This window comes from Typopeltis vanoorti, chromosome 1 (genome assembly GCF_054136105.1).
Source record: "Typopeltis vanoorti isolate ZY-2024b chromosome 1, IOZ_Tvanoo_1.0, whole genome shotgun sequence".
Classification (NCBI taxonomy): domain Eukaryota; kingdom Metazoa; phylum Arthropoda; class Arachnida; order Uropygi; family Thelyphonidae; genus Typopeltis; species Typopeltis vanoorti.
This window is the reverse complement of record NC_143549.1, coordinates 128,773,935-128,792,797: the sequence shown is the minus strand read 5'-3', so window position 1 is coordinate 128,792,797 and position 18,863 is coordinate 128,773,935. Positions and strand designations below refer to the sequence as shown.

The 18,863-nt window shown below is 34.7% G+C and overlaps 1 protein-coding gene across 2 annotated transcripts in view; it reads left to right on the top strand.

Moving 5' to 3' along the window:
• Tbcd (tubulin folding cofactor D) overlaps positions 1-18,863 on the top strand; it is a 291,444-nt gene that overhangs the window by 152,728 nt on the left and 119,853 nt on the right. For both annotated transcript variants that reach the window (XM_090399238.1, XM_090399247.1), the window contains one exon: positions 14,454-14,746. In XM_090399238.1, coding sequence (XP_090255364.1) covers positions 14,454-14,746 — 293 coding nt within the window. The remainder of the gene's footprint in view (positions 1-14,453; positions 14,747-18,863) is intronic.

Here is an 18,863-nt window from a genome sequence, read left to right as displayed (position 1 = left end):
GACTTGCCGACTCGCTATTATCGCACTGTGATTGCCGAATGCCCGATTCCAACCTAATGCCAATCCTTCTCTTATAAATCTCTCATCCTCTTAACTCATTAATAATTCCAGCGTTCGTCACTTATATATCCGTTTTTACCCCTAAATTGCTCACGTCATTTCTTTCTAAAACTCTTTTCAATAAACCTCACGTGGTGTTCCAAAACGTGCTCGCTCACTTACATACGTTTCCATGACAACAAAACAAAACATAAATAAAATTGAGCTATTACATAATGTTAAACTTTACAAACAGGAATAAATAGAGAATATCTACATTTCAAATAATGTGCAGTTAATTTATCAAATACAAATTCTTATAATATTAACATAGTAATAATTAAAATAGTTTAATAATATTTTATCACAGAGTTTTTCTACTATTAATACATACGTTCTTGATTAAATAATTAAATATTAGATAAAATTAAAGGTAGTTATATGAATATTAAATTATAAACAAGTGATTTACATTAAATAATATTTACAAATGTAGCCTTTGCCATGGTGGCTTATGTTGGATTCTGAGGAGAGTATTAATAATTTAAATTTCTCTTCATTCAGAATCCAACAACACCATCACCTACAGTATTCATAGTTGGGGTTATGCACTCTGGTAAGAGACATTCACTGGGCATCTGCCATACTCACACCCATCCATCTGCTTGGTAGAGGATGTAGTGTGATTCATCACTCCATAACACATCTTTCCAAGCTTCTGTGTTCCAATGTACATGCCCTTTGCACCACTGAAGATGACGCTGCATGTTGGTTCGGACAGTGTAGGAGCGCTTGCATATTGTGGTCCTACCTTGGAAACCCATGTTATGAGCCTCGGTTCTGAATGTTTTTTTGCAGATTCGTGTTCCATTTGATGTCCAGAACTCCGCATTCATTTGTTGGTGGACAAATGGCAGTTTATGCTGTTCAGTCCCTGCACCTCCATCTCGGTATCATTGATTGTTGACCTGGGATCACCGAATTTGTTGAACTTTGCCGAACAGATAGGTTTGTGAAATGGCATCTTATCACAACGTGCCTTTCAAACTCCTTCAGTTCTCTTCTCGCACCCATTTCATCCAGACACAGTTACACCGACTTGGAACATCATATCCCTCCAATTTATATTGACTACAAACTTGTGACTCATTACATGGCATGATGCACCTTGCCCATTGACTTTTTTCCCAGCAGTGTATCTATATACACATTCAAACATTTATTGCCCTAATACTAACTTAAATTATATGTATCACCACTCACAGCCCTCTCAATCTGACCAGTTATTTCTAAATGGAGAAATGCTGTCCACCTCAGCTATCTAAACTGCACTTTACAAGACTGGTATAAGTGCATTCGTTAAATTGTCATTTCATGTCAGAGAAAACTGAATCTAGAATCTTCTTTTTTATGATTTAAATATGATTTATGATAGTTGGTTGGACTTTAAAGGCATTCATTCTATTCTGATTTAATATATAAATAATACTTAATTGGATATTTAATATTTTATATTAAATAACAATTAATATTTAATACATACTAGAATAATTAATTATTAGAATGCTTTCAAAATCCATCTAACTATACAATTCTAGATTTTCCAAGATGTATGAAAGCAGTAAAAAAAAAAAAAAAAAAAAAAAAAAAAAATCCAGCATATCAAAAGTGACATGGAACCATAATTCCAGCTTTACATTCAACCCACACTGAAACTTACTACAATTGCAAAAAAAAAAAAAAAAAAAATGTGATTTTGAACATGCAGAAACTTGCATCCTTCTCAAACATCATTCAAGCCTTCTGGTTTTTGCCAGTGCCATTGAATACAGCTATCTGATTTGTACATTTAAGTATACAGTTCACATTTAAAAGTTGTTTAACTTTCATTCTTTTCAAAATATTTATTCATTTTTGTTTTTTAATGTATTACTTGTTTTATGCCATGCAAGACTGGAATGGTGAATTACTGCCTGTTTCGGATCTTTTGCATGCTAGACCACTCTGAAGATATTGTCTTCAATAATGAAATCATTATTTTTTTTATAATTATTTTTCATTAATTATATCCTTATAGTTATTTATACAGGATCTTTGTACCTTCACTTCCCCCTGTGTTTTGTGTGAATCCCATTCATGTATGGTTGTAAATCTATCATATACTTAGTACCATGGGTAAACTAGGTCAGATCAGGGCAGCAACCCTATGTGCCATGTGGCTCTTTGGCATTTTTTTTTAATGAAAAGAATGGGGAATAGTTTATTTCGGTTTTTTATTTTAAAAAAATAATTAATTCACTGTAAACATATATAATCTGATTAAATCAAAAATATGACTCTGTTTTATTTCTATTACTGCATCTCTTGAAATATTCAGTTGAACATCATTTTCACCAAAATGGCTCTTTTGTCAAAAAAAAGTTGCTGACCCCCCCCCCTAGAACCAGGTAGTAATTTTTAAGTCACCTGAGACTTCCAGTAAGCGAGATCATTGTATCACATTAGGTGATTAAAAGTCTTCTACCTGTAGGCATTCATAAGCATTGGTATCTATAGTCAGCGCCAGTGCCTAGTATTTTTCTTGTGTGTGCGATTAATGTTCGGCACCTTTCCAAAAAAGTTTTTTTTGAATAAATTGTGAATAAAATGAACAGGAAATGAAAAACAAATGAAAACCGCTTTACAGTATAATGTTACTATGGATTAGTCCTGCCACACTCACACCCATCCTTATACAAATTTTTTTACACGGAACTCAGCAATTAATCATAAATTGATTTATGATACATCAAAAAATAAAGAACTATTTTAAGTATATTTTCCTAAATATTAATAAAAAATTACAGTGATATCTCTCAGGGGACCCTGTAACCCCTAGAGAGTGCATCCCCTGGGTGGCGGATAAGGGAGCCCACCATGTGTGTGTGTGTGTGTACATGCACGTGCGTGTGTGTGTATATGTGTATATATATATATACAGGGTGTTCGGGATAAATTTGACAGTTTCGTAAGGAAAAAGAAAATCTTCTTTGTATCTATTAAATTTAATGAATTGACAAAAAAAATTACAGGCAGAGTTAATTACAATACTATCAACAAGATTTACTCAAAATAACCACCATTAGCATCGATCACAGCTTCAATTCTGCTTCGGAACCTCGAACAAGCTGATGCTACAGTCTCCCTGGGAAGGGCCGCAAAAACTGTTTTAATTTTATCCATTAACTGGGCTTTTGTATTACTGGAAGTGCGATTGGTGTCTTTTTCAACTGCGCCCCATACAAAATAATCCATGGGGTTAAGGTCTGGGGAGTTTGGAGGCCAAACATTTGGACTGGTGAAGTCGTAGAAATTTTCAGACAACCATTTTTGACTTTTCCCAGAGGTGTGGCAAGGGGCCGAATCCTGCTGCCATACATACGGCCTACCATTGGCTACCCTTGTTATCCAGGGCTTGACTACAGTTAGCAACTCCACGAACAAAGCCCGAATTCCAATGCCAGGGTTCTTCAACACCTGTTCCTGCAGATTTGCGAGGAATTCTGCTGTACGAACGCAATCAGATCGTCTGCTAGGGATCTTTCTTCTTGCTACATCCTCGTAGTCACCATTGCAAGTCTCTAGTTCATGCCTGATTGTTTTTACTGTATTCAGGGAGCATTGGGCAGCAGTCGTAATATCCTTATTTTGATGGCGGGCACGAATCATCATGATACAAGTTATTCTCTTCCATGATTCAGGTGGGTTCCAGCTATCCATCCTTTCTGACATCTTGTATATGAATGAAGAAGGGTCCAAACTTTTAAATGAAGAGAAGTGTGTGTTAATACATGTAACTTACGGAAAAATATAATTAATTATAAATATGTCAAATTTATCCCGAACACCCTGTATATATATATATATATATATATATGGTGGGGTGGTCCGAATATACTGAATAAGGACTCGTGGACCAACAGGGCCATAAGGGGCAATCATCTTGATTGTAAGGGAAGCGGCACTCCCATGGACCCCTAGCTGGATCTATCCTCTCCTTCTTCTACTTTGAGGAAGACCCACTTACTTTAATCTTTCCTATAAGGCCTTATCAGCCAACTCTTCTTACTTTATGACCCTTGTGCTATTAGAGTACTCGAGGGCCATGGGGTCTTTTCATTTCTGGCCTTACAACTATGTCCTCTCTATAAACCTTACTATATTTCTTCTATAATCTACCCTATTTCTCCTATGGGTTTAAATTCGGAAGAATGCTAGTTCAGAAGCCTTAAGGTAGCAGCCCTACCACTGAACTATTCCATTGTCAGGCTAGTCCCCTGACATGGAGAACATAACCATACTTGTAAGCTGACAGAAAAAGATAATCGGATTGAATCTATGGGAAACGACCATGGAATGGAAAAGGGAAAACGAAAATGGAAATGACAAAATATAATACACATAGCAAACTGGAATGTAAGAGGAATAGCATATAAAGAAATAGAATTAGACCAGTTATTAAATGAAAGAAATTTTAAAATAGCAGTAATCACTGAAACAAAAAAGAAATTAAAAGGAACTACGAGAACTGAAAATTTTAATGTGATATACAGTGGAGTCGACAGAGACCAAAGAGGTCATGATTTGGATTCATAACTCCCTTTCAAAACAGTTAAAACATTATAAATTATGGAATGAAAGAATAATAGAAGCTAGAATAAAAATAGATAGAGGCTATTTAACAATAATTGGTTTATATGCCCCAGAAGAAGGAAGAGAACAAGGTAATGTTGAGTTTTATAATCAGCTACAAAACATATATAATAAAATAAATAAAAATGATTACATAATTTTAGCAGGAGACTTAAATGCAAGAATTGGAAACACGAAAATTAATAATAATATAGGAATACATGGAGAACACACTCTAAACAGAAATGGTAAAAAATTGATTGACTTTGTAGTTTATAATAACCTAAAAATAATGAATTCCTTCTGTAAACATGAAGACATACATAAATATACTTGGGCAGCAAGAGGATGGATGGAAATCGATATTAGATTACTTCATATTAAATGAAAAGACATCAAAATTTTCACTAGATGTTAGAGTTCACAGAGGATATGAAATAAGCAGTGACCACTTCCTTGTTAAAATAAAATTAAGATTACCACCTAAATGGCTACAAGTAACAAGAACAGAAAGAAAAATTGAAACATTTATTTATAAAACTAGACTATTGAATGACACAAATGTACAATGGCTATATGAACAAAGAATTAACCAGTATCTAGATAAAATAAAACAAAATGAAGAAATAGAAATAGAATGGCTTAATATAAAAACGATACTAAATGCAGCAGCAAATGAAAGCTTAGGAAAGATCAAAAAATTCAATAAAAGAAAAAAACTGAAGATCTCGGATGATACAATCAAAGAAATAATCAAAAAGAAAAAAGAAGCCTATCACAAATGGTTAAGCAGTAAAAGATTAGAAGATGAAATAGAATATAAAAGAATAAGAGCCATAGCTAAAAGAGAAGTCAGAAAAAGACATAGAGAATCATGGAATAAATTTGTTTCTAATTTAGAACATGATTTATATAAAATAAGACCCAATGTATATAAGATTTTGAAACACCTAAATGCAGATACCAAAGAAAACATAAAATTAAACACTGAATTGAAATTAGAAGAATTTCTAAATTACTACACAGAACTGTGGACAGAAAAATATTTTAAAAAAGACAACTGGCAAACAATTAATGAAAATGAAAAGGAAATAACTGAAGAAGAATTAGAAATCAGCCTGAAAGAAACAAGAAACAGAAAATCACCTGGAGAAGATAAGCTAGGTTCAGAACTATATAAATACACAGGAACAAGATTCAAAAGACTCCTATTGTTTTTAAATAAAATTTACCCAACTGGTATCCCCCCCCAATAGAATGGAAAAAAGCAATTGTGATTCCTATCTTTAAGAAAGGTAATAGAGATGACCCTAAAAACTATAGAGGTATCAGTATACTAAATGCATGTTACAAAATATACAGCAGAATCTTAAATAACAAACTAATGAAATATTCCGAAAACTTTATTCTAGAGGTACAAAATGGATTTAGAAAAGGACGATCATGTATAGACCCAGCCTTCTGCCTAAAATTAATAATAGAGAAAAGAAGAGAATATAATTTAGAAACACATATTGCATTTATTGACTTTGAAAAAGCATTTGACAAAGTTAAAAGAAACATATTATTTAACATATTAAAAGAAAGACAAATACCAAATAATATCCTAAAAGCTGTCACAAGTATATATGAAAATAATCAAATACAAATAAGATTAAATCACGAGCTATCATAAACCAAGGGGTCCGACAGGGATGTCCCCTCTCAGCAACTCTTTTTAATATCTACTTAAATGAAATAATAATAAAATGGAGTAAAAACTTACATCAAGGAATTAAACTTTCACCTACAGTTAACTTAAACACTCTCCTCTTTTCAGACGACCAAATAATAATTACAAATTCTGAAGATAACTTACAGAAAGCTATTTTAAATCTAAATGAGATATCCAAAGATTATGGTATGATAATATCAACGGAAAAATCAAAAACTATGGCCTTTAAAGGACAAGATCCCGCAAGAACTAAAATAGTATTAGATAACAAGATCTTAGAACAGGTGAATTCATTTTAACTACCTAGGATGTATGATCACTTATGAAAATGAAAAAGATATAAACATAAAAATTGCAAAATATTTAAAAATAACAGGAGTAATTAACTCTATATTTAAACCAAACCTAGTTCAAAAACAAACCAGGCTAAAAGTATACAATACATTAGCCCTACCGGTCTTAATGTATGGAAGCGAAATCTGGACAATAAAACAAAAAGACAAACAAAGATTAACAACAGCAGAAATGAAGTTTATGAGAAAAACTGCAAAGTATACCCTATTTGATCACAAAAGAAACGAAGATATTATGAAAGAATTAAACCAAGAACCAGTAATTGAAAAAATTAAAAAATATAAACATAGATGGATGGAACACGTTCAAAGAATGAAAACAGAAAGATTACCAAAACAAGCCATTAGTAAAAAGAAAATCGGGACGTTCTCTTAAACTATTCAACGATGACTTCTAAGGCCGGAACAGGCCATACTAGGCATAAATCCTTGATACGTATGATGATGATAATCGGGTCCAGGATACAATTTCAGAATTTATTTGTTCATTTCCGGGAAGATCTGAACGGGCCCGAACGAAAGACAACGTGCATTCATAATTATATGTACCATTCTGTACCATTTGTTGGTACAGAATGGTACATATATGACATATACCATATGCTATATTTATAAACAATATAACATATTTTTTGACATCTTTTAGGCACCTTTTCTTCTGCGGAGCCTGTGTATATATATTGCACACATCGCACACGCCACCAACCGGGCCTGCCTATAGTAGAATTAACTCCACAGCCTGCTGCTAAGAAAGTGGGCCTACTATTTGTTCATCCAACCAGAGCTTTCACTATAGCACACATCAGTTAACAGACTTGCTCATTATAGCAAACTTCAGAGAAGTTCCAACAAAAGCCCCATATTTCTATTCTATAACAATCTTTTTTGTGGCCCTTTGAGTTGGTTCTGTAGTAATAGTCATCTTTATAAGTTATTCATCATTTAAACCAGCATAAAATCCTATAATACTTTGTACTTCTCCATCAGTAACAAACCTGTTTGGATCCTGACCGTGAAAAGCTCAAAGTAATTTCTAATCAGATACTATTCCTATCTTAATATATAAATTTGGATCAGTAAAATATACTGCTCATAGCAATTAGGAGAATATTTTGGTTTTCTTGTAAATTATAAAGTTATAAAAATAATTTATAAATGTAACATATTTATTTTCGAATATTCTTAATATACAACAGTGTAGAACACACAACTGCTTACAAAATCATGTTAAGACTTGTTGAAATGTGTCTTAGCTGTATTAGCATGTGGGGATATAAAAGCGTGGCTTGTTGCACTCACTTCAACAGTGCATAATCATCACTTCAATTGTAAACTTGTGTCGCTGTTCACCCATTATTTTGTTAAAAATGGCAGAGCAACAAATCCTGGAATCCATGGCTTGGAGAGCTGTTAGTCAATTAAAAGCTGGACAAATGCAGCAAGTTGTTGCTCAAGCATGCCGTGTATCTCAAAGCATAATTTCACAACTTTTTAATCACTTTCTGGAAACGGGAAATGTGCAAAATCGTCTTCATGTCATAGATTTATATGCTCAAAGACCATGGTTTGAATTCCACTTGCTGCAAATCACAAAAGAGCCCAAAGAATTTGGGCCCAGAAACATCACAATTGGATAAATGAGGATTGGGTTCATGTGTACTTTTTAGTGGCGAGTCCAGGTTGAGTCTGCAACCAGATAACTGATGTATCTTGATATGGCATGAAAGTGGAATAAGAAATAATCCACAGTTTGTTATTGAAAGACTCCAACATCAAGGTGGAGTGTAGAAAGTATTTTTAACTTGGGTATAATTATGTTGAAGATACCAAGCAATTTTAAACCTGGTTTTACTCCATTTCCCAAGTGAGCAAACAGACAAAATGTCAAGTTTGCGCCTGCAATTGATGCAAGACTAGCTGATCCCACAGGTAGTGCAAGATCGAGGCAACTCGTGGTAAAGGTGGAGCAAGCTCTGATCACTAATCTTAATATTTACCCTTAATGCCAAAACACATCTCCAAGAAGGGGATGTATGATGTTTTGTATTAAAGGCAAGGGGCCACTACCCAGACCGGTTTCGACCTTTATTGAGGTCTCATCAGTGGGAGCCAGGCTAGAAATACCAAGATTTAGTAATGCAGAGCTTATAAGTATTTTACCAAAACAAGTTACCATAAGGTGTTTTAACCTTATTAAATAAAAATCTCAGGAGGAGATATCTTGGAGATGTGTTTTGGCATTAAGGGTAAATATTAAGATTAGTGATCAGAGCTTGCTCCACCTTTACCACGAGTTGCCTCGATCTTGCACTACCTGTGGGATCAGCTAGTCTTGCATCAATTGCAGGCGCAAACTTGACATTTTGTCTGTTTGCTCACTTGGGAAATGGAGTAAAACCAGTTTTAAAATTGCTTGGTATCTTCAACATAATTATACCCAAGTTAAAAATACTTTCTACATTTATATCTCCTCCTGAGATTTTTATTTAATAAGGTTAAAACACCTTGTGGTAACTTGTTTTGGTAAAATATTTATAAGCTCTGCATTACTAAATCTTGGTATTTCTAGCCTGGCTCCCACTGATGAGACCTCAATAAAGGTCGAAACCGGTCTGGGTAGTGGCCCCTTGCCTTTAATACAAAACATCATACATCCCCTTCTTGGAGATGTGTTTTGTCATTAAGGGTAAATATTAAGATTAGTGATCAGAGCTTGCTCCACTTTTACCACGAGTTGCCTCGATCTTGCACTACCTGTGGGATCAGCTAGTCTTGCATCAATTGCAGGCGCAAACTTGACATTTTGTCTGTTTGCTCACTTGGGAAATGGAGTAAAACCAGGTTTAAAATTGCTTGGCATCTTCAACATCAAGGTGGGAGCTTGATGGTATGGGCTGGAATAAGTATAGGTTTCCATACTGATCTCTCTTTTATCAGAAATGGTTCCTTAACAGCCAAAAGGTATCGCGATGAGATTTTGGAACCTATAGTTTGTCCATATACTGCTGCAATTGGCCAAGAATTCATTTTTATGGGTGACAGTGCTCGTCCACACTGTGCAAATTTGGTACAAGAGTGGTTTGAGGAAAACAGTATTGAATGAATGTACTGGCCTGCCGGTTCACCGGATTGTAATCCATTCAAACATGCCTGGGATGCTTTAGGTAGGCATGTTTCTGCTTGACTAGTGACACCATGATTGCTTCAAGAGCTCAAAATTACGCTCACAGAAGAGTAGGGAAGTATCCCACGAGAAGTGATTGATCATCTTATCTGGTCCATGCAATCAAGATGTACCACTGTTTTGGATGTTAATGGAGACCATATACCCTATTAAAAATTAACAAAAGCGTTTTTGGCTATTCTTGTTAAAATTATTTCATGCTAAAATGTATAATTTGTTAAATTTGTAATAAATATCGATTATTTAAACAGTATTTCATCAATTACACCCTATCCATAAGTAAGAAATATTTATTCATGTATAAAGTGCTCAATAGTTGTTGATATAATTATTTGCAGAAATTTATAATTATCCGATACAAACTAAAATATCTTCTGATTGTTTTGAGCAGTGTATAATATAATTGTGTGGGTGTTTATATATATATTAATTATTATATTTAACTGGTAATTAGCTTATGGAATCAACAATGCATATAAAGGATATTAATTAAAGGCAACTTTAATGAATAACTTCAATATTTCGGCAACGTCATGTTGCCATCTTCAGGTACTTAAAAATATGGTATGTGCATGCAGGCACTAACAAAAGCAAATGAGGAAGAAGGCAAGAAACTAATATTGTTCCTAAAGTCCTAATGGTGCCCTCTGGCAGGCTAATTTGGTTGTCTTGGCCATTGGACTGAAGTTCTCATAATGTAAGTCTCCCAAATTTGGGGTAGTTTCATGCACCCAAATTTGTTGAAGTTTGGAACGTAAGTCTAGGGGAAGTGGTTGGTCTTTGGTAGAGCGGATAAGGGATACCAACTTTTTATATGGTCTATAACAAGAAGTCAGGTCATATTTTTTGAGGATATTGGTTATTTTCTCAGAGGTGCCCTGGATGTAGGGGATGGTGATAGATTTGGTGTAATCTTTATTGTGGAGGGGGGGGGGGGTTACAGGTTTTAGTATTTTTGGGGGGTTATAGCAATTGGCTAAGAAAGTGTTGAGGATGTGGTTTAGTTCAGTGGTTAGGGCATCATCATCTGAGCAGATTAATTTTGCCCTGTTATGTAGTGTTTTTATAACCCCGTATTGTTGTGGGGGGGGGAGGGGATTACTGGTTCCAAAGATCCATCAAGCTGGTGAGTGATTAAAGTGTCTAGGAAGGGAAGGGTGTTGTTTTCCTCTTTTTCTAAGGTGAATTGGACTCTGGGGTGTTGGTTGTTTAAGTGTGTTAGGAAGGAGTGGAGTGTATCTGATCCATGTGGCCAAATAGCGAACACATCATCCACGTATCGAAGCGAAATAGTAGGTTTTTGTGGGGCGGAGTTTAAGGCTTTCTCTTCAAAGGTCTCCATAAAGAAATTGGCCAAGGGTGGGAAAAGTGGTGAACCCATGGATGTCCCCTCTATCTGTTTGTAGAATTTTCCTTGCCAAACGAAATAGCCTGAGTTCATTGTGAACTGAAATAGGGCTGAGATATCAGGAGGAAACTTGGCTTGGATGAGCTCTAGGGTTTCTTTGAGTGGGACATTAGTGAATAGGGAGGAGACGTCAAAACTGACCATTATGTCAGTGTGTTTGAGTGAGAGATTTCCTATACTGGCTTTAAAGTGGGCTGAGTTTTTTATGTGTGATGGTGTGTTGCCAGTATAGTGTGTGAGCGTTTTGGCTAAATGTTTGGCTAATTTATATGTGGGGGAATCAATGCCATCCACTATGGGACGTAATGGCACATTTTGTTTATGTATTTTTGGGAGTCCATATAATCAGGGGGGGGGGGGGGGGTCTAGAGCTCTAAAAAACGTTCCAAACCTCAACAAATTTGGGTGCATGAAACTTCCCCAAATTTGGGAGACTTACATTATGAGAACTTCAGCCCAACGGCCAAGACAACCAAATTAGCCCGCCAGAGGGCACACCATTAGGACTTTAGAAACAATATTAGTTTCTTGCCTTCTTCCTCGTTTGCTTTTGTTAGTGCCTGCATGCACATACCATATTTTTATGTTCCTGAAGATGGCAACGTGACATTGTTGAAATATTGAAGTTATTCATTAAAGTTGCCTTTAATTAATATCCTTTATATGCGTTGTTGATTCCGTAAGCTAATTACCAGTTATTTATGACCAATGTATAAGCCTTGCTACAGAATTACGATCATTCACGGAGATTCCATCGCACGAAAGGCCCATCATTACGGCAAAATGAGGTTGAAGATATTGAGACAACTATATCGTCTGACCTTCCTAAAATGCTTCCAGGATAACAAGGTAATCCCTAATTGTGTTAAATTTAAGCACCTTTTACTTCACAGAAAGCTCTCCGTATTTATAATCGCACTAGCTTTGCCCTATTAAGAGAACAAATTACCGCGACACGTGTTCTCCTTGCTGACAAAAACAAAACCTTACGGGCGCTAGAGGAAGAGCTTTCAGATACGCTCACCCATGATCTTTGGACAATTCTTTATGATGTCTCATGCGCTTCGGCCAGAAAAGAATTCGAAAAAATACGTAGTCGGCACTTGAAAAAATACGAAAACCTGATAAAGAATTCTACTTCCTTACCACAGCCACCACTCAACACTGTAGTCAACCTCTCGTCCGTAGTTTTAAAGCCTGAAGCACTCACCACTCCTTCACATGGCCACAATTTTGCCCTAGCTCCTAAAAGAATACCTGCCGAGGAAATCACGATCCAAATAGAACGTGGGATTTGCAACCTTCCTAACCATATTGCCAACAATGTCAGACTGGATATAGAAATTGAAAATTTCTTTATTGGATAAGTTGGATTTTGAAAACCTCCAAAATCCAACTTATCCAAAGACGAATATGCAGCTCTACTAGAAATTAAGAAAAACAAAAAAATAGTAATCACCAAAGCGGATAAGGGAAACACCACTGTGGTGCTCAATCAAAAGGACTACAAAGGTAAGCTTAATGCTTTAGTACTAGACCGTACTACCTACCTCCCTATTGAATACAATTCTACCAGCTCTCAGATTAGAACTCTCCACAGACTCCTTAAGAAAGTCACTTCTTGGCCTGTGGAAGTCACTAACAAACTAAAACTTTATAACTCTAGACCCCCCCCGATTATATGGACTCCCAAAAATACATAACAAAATGTGCCATTATGTCCCATAGTGGATGGCATTGATTCCCCCACATATAAATTAGCCAGACATTTCCAAAACGCCCACACACTATACTGGCATCACATAAAAAACTCAGCCCACTTTAAAGCCAGTATAGAAAACCTCTCACTCCAACACGCTGACATAATGGTCAGTTTTGACGTCTCCTCCCTATTCACTAATGCCCCACTCAAAGAAACCCTAGAGCTCATCCGAGCCAAGTTTCCTCTCGATATCTCATACCTATTTCAGTTCACAATGAACTCAGACTATTTCGTTTAGCAAGGAAAATTCTACAAACAGATAGAGAGGACATCCATGGGTTCACCATTTTCCCCACCCTTGGGCAATTTCTTTATGGAGACCTTTGAAGAGAAAGCCTTAAACTCCGCCCCACAAAAACCTACTATTTCGCTTCGATACGTGAATGATGTGTTCGCTATTTGGCCACATGGCTCAGATACACTCCACTCCTTCCTAACACACTTAAACAACCAACACTCCAGAGTCCAGTTTACCTTAGAAAAAGAGGAAAACAACACCCTCCCCTTTCGAGACACTTTAATCACTCACCAGTTTGATGGATCTTTGGTTTTCTTTGTTTACAGAAAACCCACTCATACAGGCAGATACATTCACCAGCAATCCCCCCCCCCACAACAATACGGGGTTATAAAAACACTATATAACAGGGCAAAATTAATCTACTCAGATGATGCCATAACCACTGAACTAAACCACATCCTCAACACTTTCTTGGCCAATGGCTATAACCCCCAAAAAATACTAAAACCTGTAACCCCCCCCCCCCCTCCACAATAAAGATTACACCAAATCTATCACCATCCCCCTACATCCAGGGCACCTCTGAGAAAATAACCAATATCCTCAAAAAATATGACCTGACTTCTTGTTATAGACCACATAAAAAAGTTGGCATCCCTTATCCGCTCTACCAAAGACCAACCACTTCCCCTAGACCTACGTTCCAAACTTCAACAAATTTGGGTGCATGAAACTACCCCAAATTTGGGAGACTTACATTATGAGAACTCCAGTCCAACGGCCAAGACAACCAAATTAGCCTGCCAGAGGGCACATTAGGACTTTAGGAACAATATTAGTTTCTTGCCTTCTTCCTAGTTTGCTTTTGTTAGTGCCTGCATGCACTTACCATATTTTTATGTTCCTGAAGATGGCAACATGACGTTGCCGAAATATTGAAGTTATTCATTAAAGTTGCCTTTAATTAATATCCTTTATATGCATTGTTGATTCCGTAAGCTAATTACCAGTTATGTATTACCAACGTGTAAGCCTTGCTACTATAATTATTATATTGTTTTTAAATATATATTTTTTACAGTGTGTACATTGCCACGTTTCCAGAATATACTCTTCCATTGATAAATCATTTGGTTGAAATGAAAGTAAATCACTGGGATGTAGTAATTCGAGAATTGGCTGCTAAATCTCTGCATAACCTTACACCTACTGATCCAGATTACATGACCAAGACCGTCCTTCCACGGCTTCTTCCTTTAACTACAGGAATAGATTTATATACTAGGCATGGTTCAATTATTGCAGTAGCTGAGATAATTTATTCTTTATCTCTTCTTGGGATCAAAGAAGGAAAAAAGATTCAGGATTTCCTTGGTAAGTTTATTTTAAATGATAAAGCAATTACAAATAATTATTGATATGAATCATTCAAGAAAAAAAAATGTGGGTAATGCAGATTAGAAACAGATGGACACAGTTATAAAGAAATATTCATTTTGGAAGTATCTGGTAATGATTCCAAAATGGAAATCCACATTTCTTTTGATAGACAATTTATAATTTGTTTCACAAATAAGAAAGAATGGAATAATTGGATATATAAACTCAAAGAACCAGAGGGAAATATATGCTATGTTAATGAGTTCGCAGAATTGTAGTCATTATAGGTTTTATTTCTGGAAAAATTTCCATGTTACTGCTCTAAATAAGTATTTACTTTTATGGCCATTTTTGCCTATTTTTGTTTAGGAATATCCCTTTTTATAATGTCATTTTCTTTTTATTCAATTTTTTTATGGCATTACTAATATTTTAAAGACAGATACATGAAGAATATATAGGAGGAATAATTTTGGACATACCTTTGCAGGATGTTCCTGGTTGTCTTATTCAGCATCTGGCATATGGCGATATACGTTTGTACTACTGCTGATGTATGACTGGAAGGAAGGCGGGGGTTGGAAATGTGGAGATGGAGAGATAGGGGGGGAAGGAATTTGGTACAGAGCTAGCTTTTAGCTGAATGGTTACAAGAATAAATTAAGAGTAAGCAGAATAAACTCATGAAAGCAGACCTTTGAGAACAATGTGGCCCATAACTGCTCTTTGTAGAAGTATACTAGAAAATAAATGAAAGTAATGATTGGCCTCTCAGGGCAGATGAAAACTCAATTTATAATGCGTGCATACAGAAGGAAGGTCATTTGCTCACTATCTGTGCATTTTCTAGCATTTAAGAATCCACAAAACAGATATCTGGAGGCATCATTAATCAACTAATGAAGCTAGAATTTAAATATCAGGAGGGTTTCAGGCATTATCTCTGTCTCCCTCCCCCCCTTTCTTTCTAGAAATCTACCAAACTACTATACTTGAATTCAAAATTATTAAAATGATTTGATTATTTTATAAAATTTTATATTATAACCACGGTGGCCAAACTGCGGCTCACGAGCTGCATGTGGCTCTTAAGTTTTATTGCGGCTCAACTAACAAATAAAAAATATTTATAATTTTTCTTAATTTTCTAGCAGACATGGGGCAATCACCTAATAAAGTTTTTCTGAATGATGATAATAATTTAAAAAAACTCGAGGCAAAGCCAAAAAAAAGGACGATTTTTCTCTAAAAATCATCGATGTTTGGTTGCCATCCCTAATAAGCTGTATTTTGCTGCTCGATTGGTCAGTGTTTTTGAGTGGCTTGATGAAATTTGCTGTTCATATGCTGTTCGGCAATGTAGTTATATTTATATTACCTTGTCAGAAAATTTAAAAAGATACATTACTGAATTTCGTACTTCTTATATTAATAAAAAGGTAATAATTTAAATTCCAAATGATTTAAATATTAATATTTTATTTTTAAAATTTTATTATAGAATATTTTGCAGCATGACTCTTGAAAATAAACAGAAGCGGAAGTATATTGACGAACATAGAAATTTTAAGGAAGAATGGGAAGAAGACTATGCTTTTATTGAAAAAAATGGTAAAGCTTTTTGCCTCATCTGTAGTTCAACAGTGAGCAATTTCAAAGTAGGGAATTTAAAATGTCATTATGAAAAATTCCATCGCGAGTTTTTGTCTCAATATCCGGAAAAATCCGAAATATGAATTAAAAAGCTTAAATCGTTGAAAACTTCAGTTAATAACCAAATTAACTTCATGACAAAATTTACTGAAGAATCTAAAACTGTAATAGAGGCTAGTTTTAAAATATCATGGAACAATGCACATGCAAAACGGCCTAATACCAATGGGAATTTATTAAGCAAAACATTCTTGATACAATTGAGTCACTGCACCCTAATAATTCAAAACTTTTTAAGTTAATTACCGACATTCCTATCTCACAACAACATACAATTGAACGTCGAATTTCAGAAATAAATGTGGATTTATTATCAGAATTAGAAAACAATATAAAAGATTGTGTACCATTTAGTTTGCCGCTTGACTAATCAACTGACATTACAAACCAACCACAATTAGCAATTTTTATTCATTTCGTTCTTGAGGACAGAGTGACGTGAGAAGAATTATTAGATTTAAATTTAATTGCATTAAAAGATGGTACTTGTGGCATTGATATTAATTAAACTTTTGATGTTGTCCTTAAAAATGTTCCAAAAAGTAGATTAGTAAGTGTGGCTATTGATGGAGCATCAGCAATGGTGGGTAAGAATGTATGATTAATTGGACTTTTAAAAAAAGATGAAAGCATTCCCAATTCATTGTATTTTGCATCGAGAACATCTTGTTGCAAAACACTTTAATTTTGAACATGTGTTTACACCACTCATAAAAATCATAAATTTCATTCAGACCAATGCAAAAAACTACTGTCAGTTTCGAAATTTTATTGATGAACTTGATTTGAATGAACAAATAAATGATTTATCATTGTACTGCATAGTGAGATGGTTATCTACGTACGATGTATTGAACAAATTTGTAGCTTTATTGGAACCTATTCTCTAATTCCTAGATATAAAAATGCAATCATATCTGCAATTAAAAAACAAATGTATCCAGGATTTAAATGTTTTTTACCGATGTAATGGAACATTTACAAAATTTCAATGTGTCGCTGCAAGGCAAGGACAAGAATATCTCAGAATTGAGTCAGAGCATTTTTAGTTTTAAAAAAAAATTACAACTTTTTCAAAAAAATATAAGTGAAAAGACATTCAATCACTTTCCACGTTTGAAAAAAGCGACTTCAGGATGTGATATTCTTCCTACAACCATCAGTAACTATCGAGCAAAATTACACAACCTGTTGGATGATTTTTGAAGAACGATTTATAGACTTACAAGAATTAAAACCATCTATCACATTTCTATTAAATCCATTTGAAATTGATGTAATTAACAACGGTTTTCTACTTTTAAAAAGCTTACTTCCTGGAATGGCATCAGGAGAAATGGAGTTAATAGAAATGCAAGAAGACGAAGGTCTTAAAATATTACATAAATCCGTAAATTCAATCAATGAATTTTGGAAATGTGTACCTACTATAAAGTACAGCCATTTAAAAAATGCAGCATATCATTTATTATCAATTTTTGGATCGACGTATAATGTTGAATCACTGCACTCAACGATGAAAATTTGTAAAATCCAAGTATCGTTCTCAATTAACAAACCAACATTTGAAATAATTAATAAGAAGTTCAATTACTAATTACAAACCAAATTATCAAAAATTAGTTGCTAACTTAGAAATCCATAAACCTTCTACTAGTAAAGAGTAAATAAAAAAATGTAAATACATGTAAAAAAATATGTAATAATAAATGTAATGTTTCAAAAACTTTTTTTTCCTTATTCCTTATAAATGATATTGTATTTATATGTGTACGTATATGACTGGCATAAATCTTTGGGATGTGGCTCTTAACAATTTCTGGTAGGTAATTTAAGGCTCTTGCTGCAAAAACTCTGGCCACCCCTGTATTATAAGATTGAAATTATTGTGAATTAATTAGCAATGGTAAGTGAGGTATTGTCTAGGGATAATAGCATTTTCCATGGCTGGGTTACCACATCATAATTCATTTATCATCATTGTGCAAGTAAATCAGTAAATATCAACTGTGTTCTCCAACTAACAGATTTTAAGTTTGATTCACACTGTGGAAATAGGTGTTTTTGGATGTTTTTCTCTAGGTGGTAAATTAATTAAATTGTTTGGTTTGTGTGATCATTGTCACGCTGGTTGCTGGAGACTTAAAGTGGCATGAAAGAGTTTTTTTTTTTTTTTTTGGTATCTCATCATCATCATCATCATCATCAAATTCCTGCCATGTACCCTCAAGGGGTGTACAGGATATGACAGTACTACACGAAAAAATTACATCATTACTAACTTCCTATCTACAGTTTTCCTCCAAATCAGTCTGTTACTTGTCAAGACTCCAACATTATCAGATCTTATATTTCTATCGTCTAAGGCACTTTGTACCGTATCAATCCACCTATATCT